At 36.9% G+C, this 25,749-nt stretch overlaps 1 protein-coding gene across 7 annotated transcripts in view; it reads left to right on the top strand.

Moving 5' to 3' along the window:
* BCKDHB (branched chain keto acid dehydrogenase E1 subunit beta) overlaps positions 1-25,749 on the top strand; it is a 148,318-nt gene that overhangs the window by 20,713 nt on the left and 101,856 nt on the right. For 5 of the 7 annotated variants that reach the window (XM_027696628.1, XM_027696675.1, XM_027696646.1 and 2 more), the window contains exons 4-8: positions 995-1,128; positions 1,825-1,980; positions 5,974-6,082; positions 14,715-14,812; positions 18,027-18,137. In XM_027696628.1, the coding sequence (XP_027552429.1) occupies positions 995-1,128; positions 1,825-1,980; positions 5,974-6,082; positions 14,715-14,812; positions 18,027-18,137 (608 nt within the window). Of the gene's footprint in view, positions 1-994; positions 1,129-1,824; positions 1,981-5,973; positions 6,083-14,714; positions 14,813-18,026; positions 18,138-19,971; positions 20,095-23,307; positions 23,798-25,749 lie in introns of those variants that run through there. The other 2 variants (XM_027696660.1, XM_027696666.1) reach the window with 2 other exon arrangements.

The raw sequence follows: 25,749 nt of genomic DNA, 5'->3' as shown, positions 1-25,749 counted from the left end.
TTAATTTATTTCATAGCCACTGGTGTGCACATTTTTTCCATCCAGTTTGAAGTCTTGGCATTTTCATGCATGATGGACTCTTATATAGTCTATTTGCCAACGTTCTAAAGGGAAGATTTAATAGCATATGGAGATTCTTCTGTTGTACTCCCTTGGCAGAAAAGTACTGCTGACAAATATTGTAAACATGTCTTAGAGGATATTGTAGTGGTGTTTCATGTCTCTCCCACTCCTTTTTTATAATTTCATGAACTGAACAATTTTGTCTTTAACCATCTATTAGATTTATGCATATTTGGGATCTAAAATTACTGTGGCACAGAAATATGTCAGGCCTAATATAACCTTTTGCACTTCCACACGGAAGATACAAAATCAAATATTTTAGGTTTGCAGCATTTTTTTCTCTTGGAGACAAGGCAAATTCTTTAAATGTGGCTTTACCCAGTGAGAGAAGACTGATAAGAATGGCCACTCCTGATGGGGAGTGTGGGCAAGAGGCAATATGCTTTCATACAGACTTGTGGAACTATGTGCCTTTGGGTAGGGGTAGTTATTTTTGACTGCCTGGAAAAAATGGAAGAAACAACACTTATCTTTATTGTAAGCTTTTTAAAATGCTTATAAGTGTTCTTTGCTCCCAGGTAACCATGAAGGCTATGCATGCTTAACTGTATATACATCAGAAAAAATTATTTTCCTTGAAGTGTTAAGAACACTGTAAATTACAGAAACTGTTCTTATCTTTCATTTAGTTTCTCCTTCTCTTCCTCTGAGTTGTTACAAGTTAGATTGAAAGTATCTGTACCCACAATGGATGGTTGTTGTTTCTATACCTAAAAAAAGCACATTTAAAGCACAGTATGTTTAATTGCATGTGACTTGTTTATAAGTCAAATATTTCTGGGGCAATATTTTCTACTTAGTAGTGGTATATTAAAGGAATTGTGTGTTGGAGTCTTTTTGTCCTTTTTTTTTTTTTTTTAATATATAGGTAAAGATAGAGTTTTCAACACCCCTTTGTGTGAACAAGGAATCGTTGGCTTTGGTATTGGAATTGCTGTTGCAGGTGCTACAGCCATTGCAGAAATTCAGTTTGCAGATTACATTTTTCCAGCTTTTGATCAGGTTAGTATAAATAATTTTGAAAGAGGTTAAAAGAAATCTTATGATTGTTTAAATTATTTTTCTGTTAGCATTAATACTTGGTTTGAATATGTAATTTTTGCAAATATATCCACAGCTGCATTACTAATATTTATGCATGCTTTAAGTAAACAGGAGTAAACTGCAAACAGTATCGGTACTGTACTGTAAACAGTAAACTGTACCAAGACCAGTTTGAAGGCTTAATAATAATAAGTAATGGAAATTAAAGATGTTGTTTGAAGCAAATGCCTCTCTGTTTGTTTTAATTTTTTGTTTTGTGACTCTGTTGGCTTCAGCAGCCTTAAATTCATCAGCTGTGTCTTCCCAACACAATTTCTCATTTCTGCATGCAGCTGCAGCTGGCCATGTGTCCACAGGACAGACTACAGATTTGAACTGGGGTGATTGACAGTATGCAATGAGGAAACAACTGGGTTATACGGCTGCCTCTGAGGCTTAGGCATCTAACTTGAACACAGTAAATTATTGTTTCATTTGCCTTGAAAAATTTTTGTCTTTGCCCTGGCTTACAGTATTCCTTTGCTTCTAATTTGGTCTTCTGAATCCCATGCATGGTGCAGATGATGTAGTTACATCCTATGTATTGAAGTGGCTTAATGATGCATAACTAAAGGTATTGGACTGAATGTTACTTTTGTATATAAATCTTCCTAGATTGTTAATGAAGCAGCAAAATATCGTTACCGCTCTGGAGATCTATTTAATTGTGGTAACCTCACCATCAGAGCACCCTGGGGCTGTGTGGGTCATGGTGCACTATATCACTCTCAAAGTCCAGAAGCCTTTTTTGCTCACTGTCCAGGAATAAAGGTACAGTAACTCTTATTTTATGAAGATGAATTTTGTTTGTTTGTTTTGTAATGGACTGGATTAACAATGAGTCTGGATGCAGGCAGAGGAAGAAAGGATGTCAGTCCATAGCAAAATATCTGAATATGTTAGTTAAAAACTATTAGAAGTTTTCAGTTTATAAAACTTAAACTGTGTTAAGTGTTTGAGAATTTTTAGTCATTATCGAAGCAATCTTAAGTAGACATAGCATTTCTTACTTGTCTGCTTTTTGCACTAAAAACATACATTTTACACTGTTGTGTGTCCAGTATAGTACAGAACCTAAAAACTTTAATAAGTAGTACTTTCTTTTTTTTTCCCTTCTATATCTGTCTTAAACGCATTGTTGAATTCATTTATATAAATGACAGTGCCAGGCAGTGGGCACAAGCAGAAACACAAGAGGTTCTGTCTGAACATGAGGAAGCACTTGGCACAACTTGCCCAGAGAGGTTGAGGAGTCTCCATTCTTGGAGGCATTCAGAAGTTGTCTGCACATGGTTCTAGGCAACTGGCTCTGGATGGCTCTGCTTGAGCAAGGGTGTTGAACCAAATGATCTCTGGAGGTCCCTGCCAACCTCAACTGCTTGGTGATTCTCTGAGTGATAACTTTAGGCAAGCTTTCCACATGAGGTGATGGCATCTCTTGAAGCTAAGTTTGCTAATGCTTGGAGAAGAGGGAGCTGCAGGATCTAGTCATAAATTAAGAGAGCACTTTTGGCCAGCACTCCATTTTTTTCTGAGTAAACTTTTGTCTATAAACTTGTACTTCTGGGTTAGCTGGCATCCAGACCATTGAGCAATGACTCAGCTGATTAATGTGGAAGACTTAAGCAGGACTGGTATTTGCATGCTAAAGACACATGTTCATTGTTTGTGTTGTTTAAACTGTTGTCCATGTATGATTTTGGTATTCTAAATCTTCAGATATGATTCATCTACAGGGAGACCATAGCCATTTCTCCTTCTTGTTTCTCTTTACTTAAATACAACCCCTTATATTATTCACATTTTATTTCATGATATTTGAGGAATGAGGATACATTTTTGTCTCTGGGTGTTCTTTATGATATTTGAGGCGTTCCTATTCTGAACTTGAAAGTATTTCCTGATACAGACAAAAGCAATCTCCAAAATCTTTTGCGAGGCAATTGAATCTTGTTTAAAAACTAAAGTAGTTTCTTATCATATGAAAGCACAAGATTAACTTACATGATGAAAATACTGATGCCAGGTCTATATAATTTTTGCTGATCTTGTTGGTCAATCTGAAATTTTTATATACTGAACCAAGTGCTGAAGTTTAGTGGTCCACTCAGGTGATTAAAGCTCTTTCTAATTCTGGTACTACCTAGACCGGTGCATAGTCTTCTCAGTAAGTTAGTAAGTCAGAATTTTATTTAGTCATGCCACGTAATATAAGTTCTTTGCTCCCACCTCTGATATTTCTTCTTGTTGGTTTTTCACGTCCTTTCACTTTTTCTTGGGTAAAGTGCTAAAATAGATTGCCACCACTAAGAGCTGTCATCTCAGTTGAAGATAAAGGGCACATTAACTGGGTGGAGCTGATGGAACAATATACTAGTTTCTGGTGCACAGAGAAGGATTTTAGACTCCATCTTTTGAATATTGTTGCTTTGTGAAAACAGTGTTGTCCCTTTAATATTTTTTGCAAAACTGTTTGTTAATGCAGTTATAATATTTCAAGATTGCAGGTTCATTTTTGAATGAACCCAAACCTAGCCTTTAACACAGGAATTAAGAAGTGCACATGAACTTGTGGTTCAGATGCATTCTCAAACGTCCTGTATCTATGCGTATTTTATCCATTATTACAGAAGGAAAGGTGATGTCTTACAAGCTGAGAAGGGTAGGGTTTGACCTTTGGGAGAGTGATCTTCATAACCATCCTCTTACTAAACTCTGTGGAAGTTTTTTGCCCTTCTATTTTGTGTTTTTCTTAAGTGGTGAGATTTGGATTTCCCAAACCAATGGGAGTTTGTACAACTTTGGCTATTCAGGGGAAGGACTGCAGTCATTGGTACTTACGCAAGTCTTGTTGAGGTGACAGGACGCTACTGAATGGTTGTATCTTTTGTCTGCTGTTGTGAGGATGTACTTCTTAATGGATGGAAGACATTAATATTGATTCTCTGCATTCCGTTGTAAGAATATTTGCTGTCATGGCTAGAAGCTTCCTTTTCATTTCCAACCTAAATTTGTTCCTGACTAACTTAGAAGTTTAATTTCTCTCTTATTCACCTTCTATTTCATATACTAAAACAGTTGTATTCTCTTTAGTCTTCATTTTGTTAGACTAAAGAAATCAAACTATCAAAGTAATGTTAACAATTGCTGGAGCTCTTTTCACATCTGTTTCATTAATTTTTTTTTCAAAAGGGTTGATATAGTCATAAAGTATCCCAGTTAAGTTTCTAGCAGTGATTTTTGCAATAGCAAGAAAAGTTCCTTGGCTATGTTATTATGTACTGCATAGTGTCCTAGTTATCCTTTGAGCTGATAATAAATTCAGATCTGAATTTCTACTGCTGAGTTCTAAATTTATAACAAAAATGTGGTCGTTAAACATGACTTTTCAGTATGTATTTTTCAGTTTGCTATTGTCAGTCATGTCATCAGTGTGAACTGGGTCTTTTTGGTATCATCCTCTGTAGTGGTAGTGACTCCCAGCTTTGGAATAGTTTTCACTACTATGTTCTGACTAAACATCACTAGTGAATAAGGTAAATAAAGTCTGTCCTAAAAATGATACCTAATAAGCTGTACTAGTAACATCCATGGGTAATTTCCCATGTGTCTGTTACCACATGCTTTGGTGAAATATGATATACTGCTTCTCCCTTGTTTAGAAAAATCACTTATCAAGTTAATTTGATGTAATAGCAGATTTAGGTTGTGTTTTGACTCTTTTCTATTACTTTAATATAAATAAATGTTATTACTCTCAAAACATATTTGAAACCTTGGAAATTCCTGTAGGCAGTAAGTTAACATGACTCTAGTAAACATGGATTACTTTTTTTTTTTAACAAGTGCTACAACTAATGTTTTCAGTCAGAGGGGGCCACTTCCGACTCCACAGCTATAAAAATGTAGACTTCATGCAGCACGTGCCAGCTCTTTGAAGTCTCTGGGATGTAAATTAGTTTGTTCTTCGGATTTGAGGGAATTGAGCTCTTGAGTTCTACTTTCATTTAAACTGTGATAATTTGCTAATTTTCTCTTTGTAACTAACATTCTCTTAGATCATCCAAAATTAACTTTTCTGTTGGGAAATACGTTATACTTTTTTCTTCCAAGTATTCAGATTACATTTGGAGGCCTTGCTTAGTTTTCTGTGCTTGATAATAGTTTAAGGTATGTATTAGTGTTTGTTCATTTCCAAAATGAACACATTTCAGGCTTCCACCATAAACAAAGAAAGTCAACTTTAAATAGCTATTTCCTTTTTCAGTCTTCGAAACTTACTGCACTAAGTCTGAAAACCTTCTAGGTCTGTTCTGACGAATCTTTACCCAAGCAACCGAGGATCACTCAGCTGAATTTTTTTAAACATCTACATTAATTTTACTAAGTTACTAATATGTGAATATATATATGAAGTATTATATATATATTTTATATATATTTTAATCTGACTGACTTTCTTCTGTTCCTTTTACCCCAAATGTTGTTGTTAAGATGTTAGTTATACCTTATCTGAGAGGAGTCTCTTAGTGTTTAAATCTAGATATAGAGGGGAGCTTTTAAAGCCTCATCAATGAACAAAATAAAATTAAAAATTTAGAATGTGTGTTAACATCAGTGCTGCATTACTAATTCAATTTGTAAGAACTGCTCAATCTGTACATAGACTCATTTAAGGCAAATAATTGCTTAGTTTTAAGTAGTATTGAGGAAGTTTCTAGCAGAATTGCAATATAAATAAATTATATAAAAATGTTTTTACAGGTTGTTATTCCAAGGAGTCCTCTTCAGGCCAAAGGATTGCTGCTGTCATGCATAGAGGACAAAAATCCATGCATATTTTTTGAACCTAAAATACTTTACAGAGCTGCAGGTAAAGTTTTGTGTATTTTCCAATAAAGCTACTTTTTTTTTTGCACATATATGTTGATAGTCACTGCTAAAACAATATTTCAGCAGAAGTCTTAACTTGTTTGGTCTCTAGCTATGTTGGGCCTTGGGTTTTTAGAAGAATTGAGAAGATTGGGTGAGATGTCTTAATCTGACTGCAAGGATAAATGAACATTTACAGTCTGATTCATACTCAACTTTGGAAGTGGAATGCTTTATACAGTCTTGGGTTAAAAAAAAGAAGAAATAGAACTAAGTGGCATTATTCCTTATCAAACTGCAGTATAAATGTGACAGAAATTAAAGTACTTTCTTGTGATAACTCTAGATACTAAAATAAGTTTCCAGATCAAAGTTTGTTTCCAAAAGAACTGAACCCCATCATCACCATTTTCTCAAAGTGTAGAATTTCTTTGAAATGTGTAATTTCTAAAAATCTTGAAAATCTTCCCACATAGATTTTAATCTTATTTGAAAGGAAATGAGATTGCCATTACTTTTTTCATTTGTTTTAGTCATAGTGAACTTTTTGGTTCAAAGAAGCTTTCACAGCTGTCTTATGTGTAACTCATTGGAACAGAGTAAATTGAAGATGATGGTGTTTGAGTTGGTTCTAAAAATTAGCTGGTACTTCTTTAGATCAGAGAAATTGGAGTGAGAACAGAAGATGGATGAAAAATTTTGCATGTGGAGATAGGCAGAGTAATTGGGTGAGCAATTGATAAAATAGAGCTCAAGCCATCACTTACCTTTAGTGTTTCTGTGTCCTATAACTTTATATGCAAACTATGCTTGGATCCATCAATCTCATTTATAAGTTGACTCTGTGTGGCCTGAAGTTGAGTGAAGGACAAAGTGTTTGTATTTTTCTTTTAGCAGCACTTTTCCATCAGTATATCCATTTTGTTAGTAAATTTATCCTCTTCCTAGAGAAGAGAGACAAAGGATAACAAGGGAAAGATTTAGAGAGCAGACATCAAAGCTACAAAAAATAGCAATATAGCTTGGGAACAAATAGGATATTTACTGGTGAAACTGCTTATTTGCTTTATATTTTTAAAAAAGACTCAGAAATCTGATTAGCAATGTAAATTTAAAAGTGCAGCTATTTTTAGTGTGGTGGGGTGTGATGCACCCAAAGGGTGTTGCATTCCTTAAGTTCAGTGTGTTTTGAGAGCTTACTAAAATTTAGCAAAAAGATTTCTGTCCATTCAATTTAGAGTATTTAGTCTGAAAAATGAGCTTGAGTCTGAGTTCTGCTAAACAGAGAAAAAAAATGAAGTGTCTTTAAAACAACCCTTTATTTCTTCCCCTTTCCACCAGTATTTGCAAGTCACAAATACAGACTGTAGAGTTAATAAAATACTTGCTTTCATACTGGCATGAATGGCTGCACATCAATATCACGCAGCTTTTGAGAACAGAGGAAGGTTTTTCTGTTTGAGGAAATGACTTGTAAAGCAATTGCTGGACCATCTAGTGAACATAAATCAGTCTTGTGATTGAAATCTTGATTAAAGAATGTGCTGAAATACTGGTTAATGTGATTTATGTGCTGGTCAATAACCAGCCGCAGCGTTGCTGTTGTCGTAGTTTTCTGAAAGACTGTGATTTCCTCCTAAATTCTGGTGGCCTGATTTTCAGAGATATTACCTACGTATTTTTTGTCTTAAAATTTCTAAGAACATCAGTTTAGCTATGTAGGCTGAAATTTATAGTACGTTTGTGTCAACATGTGACAGGGATGATTTTAAGAGGTAACTTCTCTTGTATACATGGACATTTTATTGTTTTTACAATGTAAAGTATGAACGTTTTATTATGTGAAATGGTTTTTATGTTCCTTTTATTTTCATTGCAAACCTCTCCCTTGGTTTCATTAGTTCATCATCCCAACTGTTAAGCTCTCCTTTGTGGGTCAGCTTGAACTGGAAGACAACTGGTGTCTGGGAGTTTCTCCTATGAAATTAATCTCTGTTGGAGTTCATTCTTATGCTACTGGCCATGGTCAGGGTTTCTTATAATTCCACCATTGAAACAAAGTGGCCTGGTGGATTCAGAAATGGACTAGGATCATCATGGCATGGTATAGAGCTCCACCTAAGATCTGGGACCTCGTTGTTCCAGACAAAAATTAATTTTCTTTATTTCCATGATGATGGCCAAGGCATTGAATAGTGAAATTGTATTGCCCCTACCATAACATTTCTTTTTGTTCTACCTTCGTGTTGAATAGATGCTTTGTGATTGATGTTACACTGGGCGTGTAACATCATTGAAAAAATAAGGTGTCAAAGACGTTAATGGGGAGGAGGATTTTCTATCTGTAAAATTAATGTAGGCTTTTGAGCCTTGTTGTTTTCCTCTAATGGAGTTTTCTTTCTCCTTATGGGGTCTTGATATGGTTTGAAGCTGGCTCCCTGCCAAGTCTCCAAACCTTACCACCAGAAGTCCCCCCCCCCAACAAAAAAAAACTCAGGGAGAAGAGGGAGAAAAAACTAAGAAAAACCCAAAAACGAGAGAGAGGACAACCAAACTGATATATATAAATATATTTACACTTATATACAATTTCACAAGGGAAAGGGAAAGGGGAAGGGGAAAAGGAACAAAACTAAACTAAAATATATATATATATATATATATATCCCAATCAGTAGCCCGAGATCTAGTAACTAAAGAACAAAAGAGTTAGCAAAGAAGATATCTCACTACTCTCCTGGGACAACCGAGAGTCGCTCCGGAACGATCGCCGGCAACCTCTGTCTCCCAAGGTCGGCAAGGCCTAGCCAGGCCTCGCTCCCCAACACGGCAGACTCAACAGCAGGGAACCTGCACCTCCAAGCCGCCGGAAGGAAAGGGAGCGAAGGCCTCTCCTCCTCTCTTCTTATAGTCTGGCTTACGTAAAAATCGTAGGGAATACTGGGTAAATCTGGACCCTTCCTTGGTTACAAACTGGTCACCAAGGAAGGCCTAGCCCAAACCACCACAGGTCTTTAAATATTTGTCTAAGATTTTTTTTTTTTTGGAGTTGTTAGTGTATTTGGAATTGTGTATAATACAGCTGAAAATAGGCTGTAGGTGGGGTAGTCTTTAAAACACAGGATACCTGTCCTTATTCATGTCAGCTGAAGCTAATAATGCTTTGTTTAAAACAAACAAAAAAATCAAACCAAAACAAACAAAAAATGACAAAAATCCCACACCCATTACACCCCAACCACCAAAAAACTATGTCCTATGCTTCTGCTCCCAAGTGTTATTATTATTGTTGTAATTAGATGTTGAATGCCAGCGACAGAAGGTCATATATATCTAGCTTAGGATGTATAGCCTGAAGTTGCGTTGCAGAATATTAAGCTGGATGCCAGGTCATTGCTGTTTTATATAAGGTCTTGTGCAGAACCAGCCTTGTGATTTTGCATCTGATGTGTACCTCCAAGGAGCTATATAGGCCCACTAATTGCTTTCATTTTTTTTGTTTGTTTTTGTTTGTTTGTTTGGGTTTTTTATTTTGCTTGCTGATGACAGGGCAGGTTTTGCAATATTCGAGCATAGCTTTTTTTTTTCCCGTAACAGTAAAGACATTGTACAAAAGAGAAAAGAATCTTCAAAAGTGTTTTGAATTATAAGTCTGGTCTCCAAGATAAATCAGAGCTATGGGACAAAATATTTCAGTGCAACTGCCACATGGAAAGTGTGATTGCTTGCTATATTTTTGGAATAATGAGTTTAGCCGAATGTCTTCACAAACGAACACAAATTTGCCTATTCAAATATGTTGTATGCTTATTCAGACATGTGGTAAAACTAACCATGTTAGTAAATGAACATTAATTTCTATATGAATATTTGCTGTCCAAACATGCCTTTGCCCACACAAGATACAAGAGTAAATACAGACCTTCAGTCTTCACCTTAGTCATCCCTGTGGATCCCAGGTGGATATCAAAGTAGCATTGCCTTAAGTTCACCATATTCACAATGTGATGAACCAAGAAGAAAAAGGAAATTCCGAAGTGAAGAACAGCTTTGCAAGAACGTTTTGGAAATGTTTTCCAGTTATTTCAAAAAATATCACCTTAAATATCAAAGAGCCCTGACGACAACACCAAAAGGAGGTAATGGGCTTAAAGCTAAGATCAAAGAATTGTAAAATAGTGTTGGTTGCAAGTGACCTTTAGAGGTTATCCAGTCCAACCCCCACTGCAATGAGCAGGGACATCTTCAACTAGATCAGCTTGCTTGGAACCCTGTCCAACCTGACCTTGAGTGTTTCCATGGATGGGGCATCCATAGCTTCTGTTGGCAACCTGTTCCAGTGTTTCACCACCATCACTGTAAAAAACTTATATCTAATCTAAACTGACCTTTACCCCTCATCCTGTCACAACAGACCCTGCTAAAAAGTCTGTCCCCAACTATTTTATAAGCCCCCTTTCAGTATTGAAAGGCCGCAATAAATTTCCCTGGAGCTTTCTCTTCTCCGGGCTGAACAATCCCAACTCTGTCAGCCTGTCTTCATTGGAGAGGTGCTCCAGCCCTCTCATCACCTTCTTGGCCCTCCTCTGGACCCGCTGCAATAGCTCCGTGTCTTTCCTGTGCAGACAACCCCAGAGCTGGATCTTAAACTTTGCCTGGGAAGTTACAGAAGAGCACTATTTTGTTTGAATGAAATTGATAAGTTTCATATTATGCATTAGCTCTAGCGTGCAAACAAGTTGAAATAGTCCCCATATACAGATACATGATTTTATGTATAGATGTATATATATTGTTATCTATGTGAATATATATGTATAAGTAGCTATATATGTATGTAATACTTATATCACAAAGCAGTAGCTAGATCAGAAAAGAAAAAAAAGTATATTTACCATGCATAGTTGTAGCTAGTAACTGCAGATTTGTACTTCCCATACTGTGAAGCAGGACAGCGCTGCATTTGTGGTTAAGCCCATGCGCCAATTTCTCTAGCGCAGTCACCCACTTTGCTAACAGTTTGTTTAGCAGAGGACTTGCTGTTCCTCAGTGTACCTGGGCTCTTTGGAGTGCTCATTTTTACTCTTTGTTGACTTCCCTGGACAGTTATGGCAGTGTCACCCCAACTTGGTTGTACATATGTGGAGGGGGAATGACAGTGGGTGTCCCCCAGATGGCTTTTTACCTTTCAAAACTCTTGATTGAAGGATCTTAGCCAGTCTAGCAGTCTAGCAGCCCCTTGTGGTTCCCACGGGGCCTGATAACTGGTGTTTGGGCCACATGTTATTCCTAGCAGCTGGTGGCCAGGACCCCTACTTGCTCCTGTTGGTCACACCACAGGCCCAGGGTTTCTGCGCCCTGGTTTGTCTCCACTTGCTGGCCCAGTGTCTTGTCTTCTCATATTTGTCTCATCAGCAGCTGCTACTTAGTCCTCGCAGCACACTGTCCTTGCACTGGACAGGATTTCCAAAGAAGCTGGGACTGACCACCATGATGAGGCACAGGGCTCAGTCAGACAAACATGCTGACCAGCCCTGTTTTATGTGCAATTGACCCCTTCTATAACCCTTTCTGTTTCTTCCCCATTTTGTTCCTTGTCAACCCCATTCACCTTCTTATGCCCTCATCAGCTGGTCTAGTTTCACACCTGCTCCAATTCCCTGGACCCTCAGGGAATTTACATGCTTATCAGTTGCAAATTTCTGGTGTGCCCATCGTTTCTTGATGTGTTCCTGAGTGTTCCTGACCAGATTTGTTTCTTGTCTTTGCTGTGTTTATTTTCAGGCTTGTGTCTCTATATTTTGTTTAGTGCTTCTTCTTTTTCTTTATCATCCTATTTGACAAGGTCCTCATAAGATAGTTTTACTGAAAGAAACACTCCCATATTCCTCATACCCTTATCAGTAAGTGGGACTGAGCAGGTTTGGCTCTCCTAACTGCCACCCTCATCCTTTGGTGATGAGGCTCATGTCCCTGTGTGTTCTTCCTTATGGCTTCTTCCTCTTCCTCTATACCCTTTTGCATTGTAGAGTTCCTTGTCCAGACACCTTTAAAGGAGCAGATGCTATCTTCTTCCACATCACCATACAAGTGTTCTTCAGAAGTTTTGTGTATGTTAGTTTTCCTTCAATAATATTAGAAAGGAGAAAAGAAATGTAAGCCTTTCTGGGTAAAAATACAGAGTTAAGTATGCAAGTACACATATATAGAGAGAATTCTGTTGCTATTTAACTTACGACATCATGATGTTATTGAAAGTGCTGTAGTGACGTCCCCGTAAATGTCAGAGATACTAAGAAAATATCTGAATTAAAAAGAAAAAGGAGGCTTTGATTTATGAAAAGTAGTTAACAGCCTGTGCAGTGTCAAGAGCACGTAATGGTTGTGAATCAAAGGAGAAGATGAGTCACCTTGACATTATCAGGTTTAGACATCTTGTGGAGAACCTACTCTAATGTTTTTTGACCTTTTCAGTTTCATTTAATTTTACTATATATGACATTGGTGGTGTAGAAATAAATACGATTTGCATCACTGGTTGTTATAGAGACAAGACAGGTAAGATGAGAAAACGTGTTTTCTTTCTGCTGTTCAGACTGCTCCTTTTACTTGGAGCCTCTTAAAATTAACATGATGACCCTTTTTTGCTGATAATTACAACTTTTTACTAATTCCTCTATTTGAAACATGACTTAAAATACTTTATTTCTTCAGTAATAGGTGATTGGGCTGCTTTGTACGTAAACATTGTCATCCTGGTTTAGATAGTTATTATGAAAGAATATTCATAGAATAGTTTCATATGCTACTTTTCATCATTATTAGTGGGGAGAGGAGTTTTTGCAAAGGCATATAGAGAAAATCCTGCCAAATCTGGACCTCCCTATAAATTTTTGACTAAGCTGAATTTTGCATTTAAAATTGTCAGGAATTATAGATGAGCTCATCTAATGGACATCTTGTTGCAGAACGGTTTAGCTATCATAAGAAACTCGTTAATTTGTGTAATTTTATGTTATATTTAATTTTCCTGAATGGATAGAACTATTACACAGAGAAAAAACTCTTTTTTGTATCATGTACACCTTCCAATTCTTCCTCTCGTGCAAAACCTTCTCCTTCATGTCGGTTGCCTGGGTTTTCCATTCAAGGGTCCCATGACATATTTTTAAGTTTCTTGTTCTCCACGTTTCATGTAGATGACCATCTCATGACAAAGACAGTTATGCAAAGCCAATTAGTACAGTCGTGGGTTTTGTTTTCTTTCAGAACCTCTTTCTTTTGCCTGAGGTTTTACCATGTGCAAAATCCATAGAAACCTGGTTTGGTTTACTGTCAACCAGTAAAATACAGTGAGCAAGGGCTAGATGTGCCTTTCTTCTCTTCCTTTCCCAGCCCTGTATTCATTTAGCCACTTGTTATTCAAAGAAATTAATGCAGAAAGACACTGAGATTTTAGTACATTAAAATTGTTTGCCAATAGATCTGATTTTTTGCTATATTGAAAAGCACTTTGTGTTTAAAATACATTTTAAATTTTTTTTTCTTTGATTAAATGAACATGTGTTGTTGAATTATGCTGAAAAAGAATTTCCTGTTATATTTTTAGAAAGATTGATTTAGTTAATATGTATGTCTCTTCTGTGCCTGTTCAGGTAAAGTGAGATATCTCTAACATAAGCATAGACAAAAACATTTTTACTGTGAGGGTGATCAAATACAGGAACAGGCTGCCCAGAGAAGATGTGGAGTCTCTGACCATGGAAATACTCAAAACCTAACTGGATGTGGCCCTGAATGACTGGTGCTGTTGCTCTGAGCAGAGGGCTTGGCCTAGGTGTTTTCCAGAGGTCACTTTGTACCTCAGCCGTTCAGTGCTTCTCTGAAATATGTGATATTTATATATCGTTACTGACAAGGAAAAAAAAATCATCTACTGTAATTAAAAAAAGAATTCCTATTTCATAGAGAAGACAAGATGCCTAATTTTTGCCTACTCTCTCTAATTTTGGTGTATTTTTGGTGAATAAATAACATTTTTTTAAAGCAGAAATGTTTTGACTAATTTAAAATTGCTATAATGAGAAGTTTTTGCTGACCCTTTATGTGTAGGTTCTGAAAATTTTTCCCTAAATTTAAACGTAAAAATGTGGAGCATTGTTCTTGGCAGATATCAGGAGGGTACTGGCACAGCTGTTCTTTTGTTCCTTCTTGTCTGAGTGTTGAAGTATAATTTCAAGACTGTCTTGATGATTATTAGAATTAACTGCAGTGGTTATTTGACATTTTTTTATCAAAAGTAGCAGTGTCCATCTCCAAATCTGATGCTGATATTTTGACTTGTTATACACCAAGACTTATTATTGTGTTTTGTATGTGTATATATGCATCTTATTGTGGTATATAACATGAATTAAACTCTACACTGAATGTATTTTTAACAGTGTAATTAAAAATAATTTGAATTATAGCTAAACCTTTGAAATGAATGCTAATACTTAATGTTATTTTGATCTATTTTTTTAGATGGCAGTAACAGTGAAGAAAATTTTTAGTGTATGTTTTTATGGGGTAATATTGAATGCTAGAGGAATCTAATGCTTATTTCCCCCTTTTTTTTAAAATTTATTCAGTGGAACAAGTTCCTGTGGAGCCCTACAACATTCCACTGTCTCAAGCTGAGGTGCTGCAGACGGGCAGTGATGTGACAATGGTTGCTTGGGGCACGCAGGTTGGTAACGCTCTTACAAGCTATTTGTCACCCAGCAAAGCCTAGGCCATGGGTCAGGTGATGTTTGAATTCAAGCTCACATGCCAGACAATAAACTACATGCATCTTCCATCACTATATGCTTGAATAAACGTTTATCGGTGTTTGTAGTTGTATGAAATCTGCTTTTTATTGTGCAAGTTATTAGTCATTTTCGATTGAAGATGACTCTGGAAATGTGGAAGAGGACCTGTGCAGGAGGTTAATGATTTGTCTATGATTATGAAAGTGACAGATTTAAGTGAGATGTGACTCTGAGGAAGGTGGTGGGAAAGGAAAGTTCAAAATAGTATGCTGAAAGTTCAAAATAGTATGCTGAAAGAAAAGTATAGATTTTTACTGTAGGATTTAAAGAAGTGCAGTCTGGGGTTCCCTTTACACAGAGTTAAAAATTCACTGAACATGTAATACAAATAGGGATTGCTATAGTTTTGATTCTAACAGTTACGTTTCAAAGATGTTCAAGAACATGATTGGACACATACACACATTGCCAAATTAAGATGTGCAAATACTGAAAAATCTGGTAGGAAAATACATCTTCATTTTCCAGAATTATAGAAAAGAAACTTCAGTATAGGTTGGAATTTCCAGAAATTGCTGTTTTCTTGACCTGATTGTATTTGAGAAGCTTTTAGAGGAGAGAGTGTTAAAACTTTCATCACAAGAGTATTGAATTGATCTCTGGGGTTGTGCCTTCTTGTTGTCGTTGTTTTTTTTGTTGTTTGGTTTTTGTTTGGCTTTTGTTTGAAATTTGTAATCTTCAGTGCTTTTCTGTGGTAGTTTCCTTGTCCTCAGACTACTTGATCTCCTTTATATCTGTGGTTATTCCTATTAGCTTCTGATAGTTTGCCCTGGTATTAAATTGTGGACTTCTTAAATATCTTTACTTGTACTCATTTCTCTCAATTGGATATTGATAAAGTGATGGCTTGGAAGCTGGCTATGGAGATTTAATAATATCCTGGATTTACGCCATAGGCAGTAGTGCAGAGAGGACTTGGAGTAACACCCTTCAAAAAACCTCTGTACTTTGGTGCTTGGAAAAAGTTAAGATAGGCATTTCTTTTGATGTGAATAGTAATAGGACAGATGTGCAGCCCTAATCCAGATTTAGTAGGTGAGCAAACCATGAGTGTGGCTGTGTAATACAGCATGGGGACAGATGTTTCACACATATGCAGTAAATCCAGCACGTTCTGGATGTGCCAGGGTTATACAGATCAAATATGTTCAGTGAGTTTGTGCAGAGAATGTTTGTGGGTTATGTACCTAAACTTTGATTGCTAATTGTGCTACCAATCCTGCACTTACAGTCAGTAGGCAGAGTGATTGCACATACTCGCTGGTAACTTCTCATATGTTTTTGAACATAAGGGAGTTGCTTGGCTGCTGCTCTGGTGGGGTTCCCTTATGCAAGCTTTCCTGAGTGGTGCTAATGAAGGACAGTAAAGGCTTTTAGTTCCTCTCCAGTTATGCTCAGTCTTATATTGTCTTTAGCTAATCCTTATCCTCTGTGAGCTAGGTAAGCGTTTTCCCTTTTACATCAGAGAAATGGCAAAAATATCCATCCCATGTGCCATACTGAACATTCTCAAACATTCTTCTTACAGCTACAGATGTATTAGAAGTTTAAACAAAAATACTGCAAGCTGTATTTCCTTTCTATTATTACAATACTTCTATTGATATACCTTTTAAAACAGTTTTTTGGTGTTTAGCTGTTCATATTTGCATGACGTAGTTGTGTGTATAAATCCTTAATCATCTTGTTTCTGTGTATATTTTTTACCCCATGTAGAATTTATTAATGCTCTCTGACCCGCAGGCAACTGACACGGCCTGACCATGTCAATGTTGTTAAATTCTGTTGCCTTCAAGATCAAGATGACCTTATCCAAATTGCTTGTTGGGGATGGTGTTTGGCCTCCAACCCCTTACTATGTCTAGAAATTGCTTGATAGAGGTCATCTGCCACAGTCCAAAACCTGTATTATGAAATGTTCTAACAATAAGGAGAGCCCCAGAGTTTATTGGCTGCATCATATCTAGAAAATTTTTTACCTTCATATCTCATGAGTAAATACTTTGTGCTGAGATATTTGTGGAGGATAATCTGACATTGTCGTAACAGTTGTTATTTTCTGTGTTGGAGCATTTGCTTGGAAATGTTTGTTTTAGGAAAGCTGGTGCTTGAAATACATTTTATTTAAGTGTTTTATAACATAATGTCAAGATACAATTTTGAATGTATGTAGTATTGCTTTCATTTCCACTGTTATACCTTATGAAAAGGATGGTAATAGATATGGATTGTTTGACATCTACTGTGACGCAGTTACATATGCTACTGAATAGATTCCTTGACTGGTGGAGAGTGAATAATCTGTATTCCGGTTCAGAAATAGCCTCTTGCTAGACGGGAACACTTTCTTGTTTTAGTAAAGTGTTAATTACAGTAATCAGATAATGCAACATTTGTTATGGTGATATTAAATTATTTGCTGGAAGACCAGTAAATTGTTATATTATCATACTAATGCCCATATCCTATGATTGTGGGGGTCAGGACTGGATATTTACAGGTAACTTTATGTGGTGTTTACTTTCTCTCCTAGCTGTTAGTAAGATAATGCTTTGGAGGTGATCAGTCAGTTATCTGTTTCAGTGTTGTAATAAGTGTAGTTACTGGGACTACTGGAACCATCTCTCAACTTTGTGGCTGAGATCAAATGTAGTACAGTGTAGAATTTTTGAATGTACGTAATGCCTCCTGCAGGATTGCTTGTGACTGCTACATCAAAATGCATTACTGTGAAGTATTTGGGTCTTAGCTTAGTTACAGTCCTAATAAAAAACTTCTGAAACTTATTCAAACTGACTGCAAATATAAAACAGTGAGGCCTGATATTCTTCACTGAAAGATACTTTTCTAGAAAGCAAGAGTTTTGTTCTCAGTGATTCTTCGGTGAAGTTAGTTTTTGGAGTGACGCTAAAATACTAGGAATAATGTAAGTAGTAAATAAGAATGAACTGAGTAATAAATGGTTTTTACTGAAGAGAAAGGTCTCTGCTCAACATGCAGATGATATAATCACTGCTTGAATATGCATAATTTAGAACAACTTAAACAGAATTTACATGTTTATTTGGTGATAATACATTGCTTTTTCAGGTACATGTGATCAAAGAGGTGGCAGCAATGGCTCAAGAAAAACTTGGTGTGTCCTGTGAAGTTATTGATCTGAGGACCATCTTACCCTGGGATACAGAGACCATTTGCAAGGTAAGAAAATGGTGCACGTTAATTTAAAACCACAACAAACCTAAGCTTTTTTTAAAGACCTACATTTTTTTGCTTTGTATTGTATGTATTGTTCTGTATCATATATGCAGTGTAAATGCACATTATATGGACCAAACATTGTTTCAGGATTCAAAACATTGTCAGAATTCATGTTCTTTGCATTGAAAAAGAGGGCAGGATTTAATCAGAATTCTACTTGAAAACTTCTTTTCCTCGATTTCTGACTCTTTGTATTATCTTTGCCGTCTTTGGATCTGAAAAGATCAGGAGAAATCTTTATCTTTTTTTCCTGCTGTTTTAGTCTAAGACCTTTATCTAGTTTTAAGTCTGCAATAATGTGCCTTGGTTTTGTTTGTCTGTATTTCTAGAAATAAATGTTTTGATTTAAGATATATGAATACTTGGGTTTGGAAGAAAAGGCAGCATTTACTATTCTCAGACTATCTAGTTTGAAATTCATGGCTACTGTGAAGTCCTTGTCTTCTTGTGGAAGTCTTTGATTTTGCAAAGCATTTTTTTCAAAACACTGGACAGCTGAAACTGGAATTTGAATTCCCATATACTGCAAAACCATGGGAAATGGTTATTGTACTTACACATACCTTGGTCTGCTTATCTCTTTCTTCCCCCCTCCATGCTGTTTTCTCTTCGGCAGCTAAGAGCTTTTGGGAGGAAAGACCTTGAATTAAATGGAAGGGGAAGTATTTTCCAAAGGTTTTTGTAAATGTAAGTAAGAATCCAAAGGCACACTTTTAAAAGTGTCATTTGTCAAAATTAAAAAAAAACGAACCCACACTAAAACCCACCAAAGAAATTTGAGGCCATTAGAACAAAACCTTATTGGGGAAAACTTGATTTCCCCTCTCCCAATGATTATCTTTTTTCATGTTGTCCTGATTTAGCAATTTTGACATTATTTTCAGTTCCTGTAATCTTTTTCCTTCGTTTTTCACCTAACTGGTGTGGTACTTTTAACATTATAAATACATTAATAAACTTAGGTTCTGAAAATTAGATGTTAGTATTGTTAGTCATGAAACAACATGAGCCTTATGTCTCTTCCATGAAACCATGTTTTGTCAAGCTACTTGAGAAATGAGCAAAGAGCTACTACCTGAGTGCCATCCAGCAGTTCAAATGCTGATGAACGTGCTTTTGGACTGTAATGGTCCAAAAGGTTCTGCAGGTGCTTTTCTTTCTGCATTATTTACAGCATTAACTATTAAAGCATAGCCAAAGGTTTATGCCTCAGTTTGCAGTAACGGCTCCCTTGGTGTAAACTTGGACAAGGTGTGTGGTTAGCACACTAGAGCTGTGAGCTTCCTGCAGGACCCTGGCTATCAACTTGTTGAGTCCTTATTCAGTCTCTGTACACTAGCTCATTTTGTGCTGCTGAACAAATCACTCAGAAAACTGACAGATGTCTGCAGCTTTGTTAACTCAGGCCTAGGAATTGCGGTGTACTGAGCTAAGATAACCATAGGGATGAGAAGAGCCATGGGATTGAAAAAGGTGTGTGATTCCATCAAGTCCTTTCTTTGCCTGCAGTTTCTAATTTAAGGCATAATGGTATCATATCTACAGCTCAGATTGTAGAGATGTTTAAATGGGGCAGATCAGGCACACCTCCTTATCTGACTCTCTCTATGTACTTGGAATGCCTTAATTGTGTAGACAAGTGTTTTGTTATTCTGTGGTTGCTCAGTAAGGGCCTTGCTTTTGGTCAGGTAAAGCATAAACATATTAAGTGTGATAAAGGGAAAGATGAGCCATTGATCTGCTACTCTGTGGCAAACCTTGTATTTCTCCACAGTTATAATTACCTGAGGGACTGGGAGGAGCAGATTATGGGAGGAAAGATCCATGTTGGAAATCTGCGATCGACAGTGTCCTGCTGCCCGGTTGTGGATGTGTAACAAGTTGTGTACTTGCATGTATAGCTATGAGTTGCTTCATATAAATTTGCTCTTCTCAGTTGAAGTGTTTTCAGTGTTTGTTTGAAGTGTGTTTCACGTTACCTGGATGTACTTTCTAGCTGTAAAAAATGAGATGTGTTGAGTTAGTCATCAATATGAAGAGAAACTTTGGCTGTAATAAATCCTTTACAACCTCTTCTGGAAAAGTAAAATAATTCAATTTTTTTAGCTAAATTTTTTTCCTTCTTTAAAGATTCGAGTTGCCATTCTTTGAAAACAAAGCATCTCTTAGAATTAGCAGTTAAGTCTGTTTTGTTTGGTTAAACCTGCACTGAAATGCTGTCAGGAATAAATGCAGCTGTGCATAGGAAGTACAGAGCTTTAGCTGTACAATATTTTGCAAATAATTTCTTTAAAAATAGATACTTCATGAAGATTTTCAACTCCTGTTCCATTCTAGACATCTTTTAAGGTAACTGTAGCGTAAATAAAAAGATCATAGAGTCATAGAGTGGTTTGGGTCAGAATGGACTTTAAAGATCATGTAGTTTCAACCCCTCTTGCCGTGGAGAGGGACACTTTTCACTAGACCAGGTTGCTCAGAGCCTCATCCAGCATGGCTTTGAACACTTCCAGGGATGAGGCATCCACAAAATCTCTGTGCAACCTCTTCCAGTGACTCACCACCCTCGCAGTAAAGATTTTTTTCTATTATCTAATCTAAATCTACTCTCAGTATGAAGCCATTCCCCCTTGTCCTATCACTACTGCCATTGTAAAAAGTCTCTCTCCATCTTTAGGTACTGGAAGACCACAATTTGGTCACCCCGAAGCCTTTTCTTTCTCAGACTTGACAAATCCCAATTCTCTTAGTCTATCCTCATAGGAGAGGTACTCTATCCCTTTAAAAGATGGAACAGATGGACCTGTGGCTTTAAATCTGTTTACCATTAAGAGGGTTGTTTCAAGAAAAGTACAGTGCACATTGGCTAGGCAGTTCAGCTGTTTATTATAATAAATACCAAATAGTAAATGTTTTTAGCATTGCTCTTATGTTAGTTTGGCTGCAGGCTGGTCAGTCTGATGGGAAAATAGTTAAATTCTCTTCTTCTGTAGATCTTGTCTGTTTTGCTCAGCTGAAAATAATTAGTGGTTTGCATTTGTGCATTAGTTGGTTACATTATGCAACACTGAAAACTTTTTAACTTAATTTGCATTCTGGACAGCTTTTAAGGTAATTGTCAATGTAAACAGAAGGTTGGAAACTACAGTTCTAGGTGCTTGGTGTTGCCTCATCCCAAGAGGAATTGCTTGTGTCAGCTTTTGCAGTTGACAGTGACTTACAAGGGTCAGTTTGTGTGATGGGACTTGTTATTCCCTTCCTCAGATGCCAGTGTCAGGGACCAAGAGAGCAGTTGAAAAGTTGGCTGTGCCAGAGGAAGTCCTCAGCTGTCCATTGGTCTGCTTATGTTCTCTTTGTGGGCTCTTAAATGAAAATGAAATTTCTTTTACTCCAGTCCAACCTATAGGCAGATTATAACCTGTTACAGACTGCCCTTTGCCTCAAGCTATTACTTGCATCAGCCTCCATAAACGTTTTTGTTTTACCTTGTTGTACGTGTGTATTTAAAATACGTCCAATGTCTCTTTGTTGTGTTGGATGGAGAGGAAGAGGATGGTGCATGTGTTACACTGCAACGTTATTGCTCTTCTGCTGGTGCTGGGATGCATGGTCCTTGGCTGATGGGAGTCTGTGTGGTGTTGGAGAGCAGGACTTTGGGTTTTGCTATAAAAACGCATCTCTCTATTTTACTGCTGGGAGGGTTGTCCTTTGTGATCAGTAAAGGCTGTTATTTTAGTCTTACTTAGCTGGAAATATATGCAGCTTTAAGACTAATTTGACAACTGTGCTGTAGACATGAAGAAGGGTGGGTTGAAATTGTTAGTGCTTTGGAGATGAGCAGTCATATGTCAGAATTTTCACGGCAAACCTAACTGCTTAATCTGCTTTCTGTAGCTTTTTCTATAAAATCCATATTTCCTAGAACTGTGAACTGTACTTCACAACTGCCACCAGAGGCCTCTTCTAGTCAAGTTAAGCATCTGCTTTGACTTTGCATTGCTCCTATGAGCATGTTTATGAATATATAACTCTGAGTGAAACATAGATAAACATAAAGAATACATATAGTGAACATAGATAAAATTGCTGCCTAATTTTACTGATATTTTATTTGCATTTTTAAGATTTTGAGGTTATGTTCAGTTTTGAAATGGCTTAGCATTTGTCATCTGCATAAGGTTGTACCTGCCTGGAGCAGACTACCATGGGCTTTGAATGGATCCCAGGAATAATTGTAACTTTCTTTTTGGTACAATTCCTGAGATTGGTGAATGTGCAAACAGGGGCTAGATTTTTCTTTTGTCAATCTTCAAATGTCTAAGGATGAGTAATGAAGTTTGAGCTAGTTACAGTAGCTCACAGAGCTATTCTAGAGAACGGATATCTTCTGAGGGTCATTCTTCCCAGCTGTTTCAGCAGTCTGGTTTTGGATGAGATAAATTGGCCTCTGGAAATGTCATGGTTTACAAGTTTGATCTTAAAAAAAAAAAACAAAAAGCCCCAAAGGAAGCCCTGACTGAGTGTAATATAAAGTTAGGTGAGATAAATTGTACCCTTATTGTATAGCTCATAGATGACATCTACTGCTGACATGAGTGGTTTGCCTGTTTAAAAAACATATCTGAAATCTCTCTGCTAGGATAAAAAGAAAGAATCTGTGTGTGTTTTATGTATATTTTTATACATTAAAACACATGCTGATCTGTAATCTTTCTAAAGTCTTTTGCAAGAAAAGTGGAGTAGATTCTACAGGTTGTATGTGCTCAGAGCTCTGGTGTATTGCTTCTGAATGAGACATGATGCAATTCCTTGTGCTTTACCCCTAGAGGATTGAAAGTGAACCCAGCATCAACTCCAAATACATAGCTGTATAGATCAACGTAAAAAGTTGTGTTATGTGTCAGAAAGTGATACAAGCTTGTTGAGTATGTGCTGCCTTTGGTGCTTCCTTAGGAAATGCAACAGTTCTTAGATTACTGAGCCTCTTGTCTATATATACATTTTCAGAGCATGATGTCATTTCATGGGCCAGTGAAAAATTCGGTAGATCTCTTGTTTCTTTTGACAATCTTCACTGATTTTTGACTAAAGCTCTTGCTTTTTTCTCTAGGGCTGGAGTGATGCAGTGGTTATGATTCAAAGAGAGAGGAGTTAGCTGTCCATGGAGTTGATTTTTTTTTTTTTTTTTCCTGAGGGAGACAATGCATTCCTTGTGCTTATTCTAACATCAACATCCTACATCTGTGTGTTTTATTCATGTATGAGTGGACTGGGATCAAGAGAGATTTCTCCCCGTTATACCTTCACCTGTAAACAGGAACACATGAAATTAATGTGTTTCTCAACATACCCTGCTGATAACGAAACCTCTGCCTTGACTATACAGTGCTGACGGCCAGCTGTTGCTTGTGCATGCAGACATCTGCATTTAGTGCAGCCACAGCAAAGATGTCAGTTCCTAATCCAGACATTTTCACACTTACATAATTGATTAGCTGTGTTACTATTGAAAGACTAAGCTACCATGAAGGGTGCTGCTCAAGAAAATGAAACATGAGATGGATAGATAATATCTATAAAAATAGTTTCTTTATAACCTCCGAAACTGTTTAAAGATACTTTTTCTCCCTTTCAGAAATAAAGTTTTCAGACAAAGTTTTATTCTCTTCTGTACGCTTAACAGATTAGCTTGGAAGCTTTAAATAGATTAGGCTGTGTGGATTTTTCTGTGTATCAACTGTTGGGTGGTGTGGTATTGATTAAAAAGCCAGTGGCACACTTCCCAGTGCTTCACTGGTCACATTCGGGGTAAAATTCTGTAGTTGTGGTTTTTATATTGAAAAGTATGCTTGTGTTACTGGAAGTGGGAAATCTAGCTCAGGATTAAGTATTCTAAAGGGATTCTGCAAGTTACTGGTTTTTTTTTCACCCTGAATTGAGCCAAGCGTGTTATTTAAACTTTAAACTGATTAATATCCATCTGCCATTTTTACTTTTGCAGTTGAAAATTTGCAAATGCACATTTCCTTGCTTTTGTATTACTTAGAAGACAAGTATTTGCCACACATAATGATGAGAATTTGGTTTCATTACCTAATTAGTCGTCTTAACCTTCTCTGAACTGTTACTACTGTAGTGCAAAGAAATGTGGAAAATTATTCCTTCATGACTTAGTAATAAAAGCACTGTAATCTGAACTGCAACATTAAGGGCTTGTGGGTTACTGTGAGCCTGGATAGTTTGGAATTTTGCGGAGAAATAGGGGTGCCTTTGCAGGAGCGTGGTTTATGGATTGACATTGTTAAGGATAGTAATTCTGAAGTTGCTTCTTTAGGACACTATTACAGACAAGGGAAGGGGTGTATGTAGTTCTAGGGACTTGGTGTTGCTTCGCTCTTCTTTAGGCAGGGTTCTGCAGACCTCCCCATGGAGGTCAGCACAAATTCTTGTCAAGCTGTTTGACAATTCTTGTCAAATCATCTGCTGCTCATTGGAAAGAGCAAATCTGAGCAAAAGAAAAAGCAGAGTTCCACAGAGGGAACAGCACTGGGGAGCAGATCAGGGGCAAACTCTGAGTCTGTTTTCCATCAAGGCTTTTTGATGGGAGCCATTTTTACAGCATGTATTAGAGCATTCTCCTTAATGCACAAGTGGCATTTTAGTCAGACATCATCAGCAATTGAATAATTTTCAATAGTAGATCATTGGTGTCCTATACTTAAGAGCCAGCATGTCCTAACAGACCTATTGGTCTACCAGCTTGTTGTTCCCATTCCTTTAAGTTTACTTCATCTATTTGGACTGTGACTAAAGGAAAATCAAGATCAGCGAGCCTGATGTGGTTTTTTTATGCATTAAATGCACTCACCAGGCATCTAACTGTATAGTTGTAGCACAGGTATCCTGGGATCAGATTTATGTTTCTTGGCTATCTGTTCTTGAACTTTTGCCATTTTACATGTTGCTCCTTGGATTTCTTACTGAACGGATCTTGTACCTATAAAATATGATTAAAGTTGTACTGCTTACATGATGACAGTTTGTCACGGTTTCCATGAGAAACTTGTGTCTTTTGGTCTTGTAGTTTCAGGTTGCTAGAGTGTGCTGTGGACTGTTCGTTGGCTTCCAGAAGCAGAACACTGGAGCCATGCTTGCAGGCAGTCATTTTAAAGTTATGAGAATATATACATAACCATTTTAGAAACTAATTATTCATATCTTTGCTCATCTATATTGCAAGAAAACTTTGAATGGAACCCTTGTTTTTTGTTCCTATGCATCTTGTTTCAGGAAAGTACTTCAGTGCAGAGGTGTTTGTGTATATACAGTTCTGTTTTCTCCTTTCTCCCTCCCAATATAAAAGTAGTTCTCAATCTTTTTACATATGTATTCATAAGTGATACTTGAGAAAGAATCTGATTATAGAAAACCTTGAATAGAAAAAGGCATTTGTGTATAGTTTCTGTTAACATTGAGTATAGTGCTGATGATACCATCCATGAGTTCTTCATAAAGCCTTTTCCTTTTTGCTCACATTCCATATTACAAGCCT

This window comes from Neopelma chrysocephalum, unplaced genomic scaffold (assembly GCF_003984885.1).
Source record: "Neopelma chrysocephalum unplaced genomic scaffold, ASM398488v2 Primary Assembly neopelma1_23b, whole genome shotgun sequence".
Lineage (NCBI taxonomy): Eukaryota > Metazoa > Chordata > Aves > Passeriformes > Pipridae > Neopelma > Neopelma chrysocephalum.
This window is presented reverse-complemented; position numbering and strand designations above follow the sequence as displayed.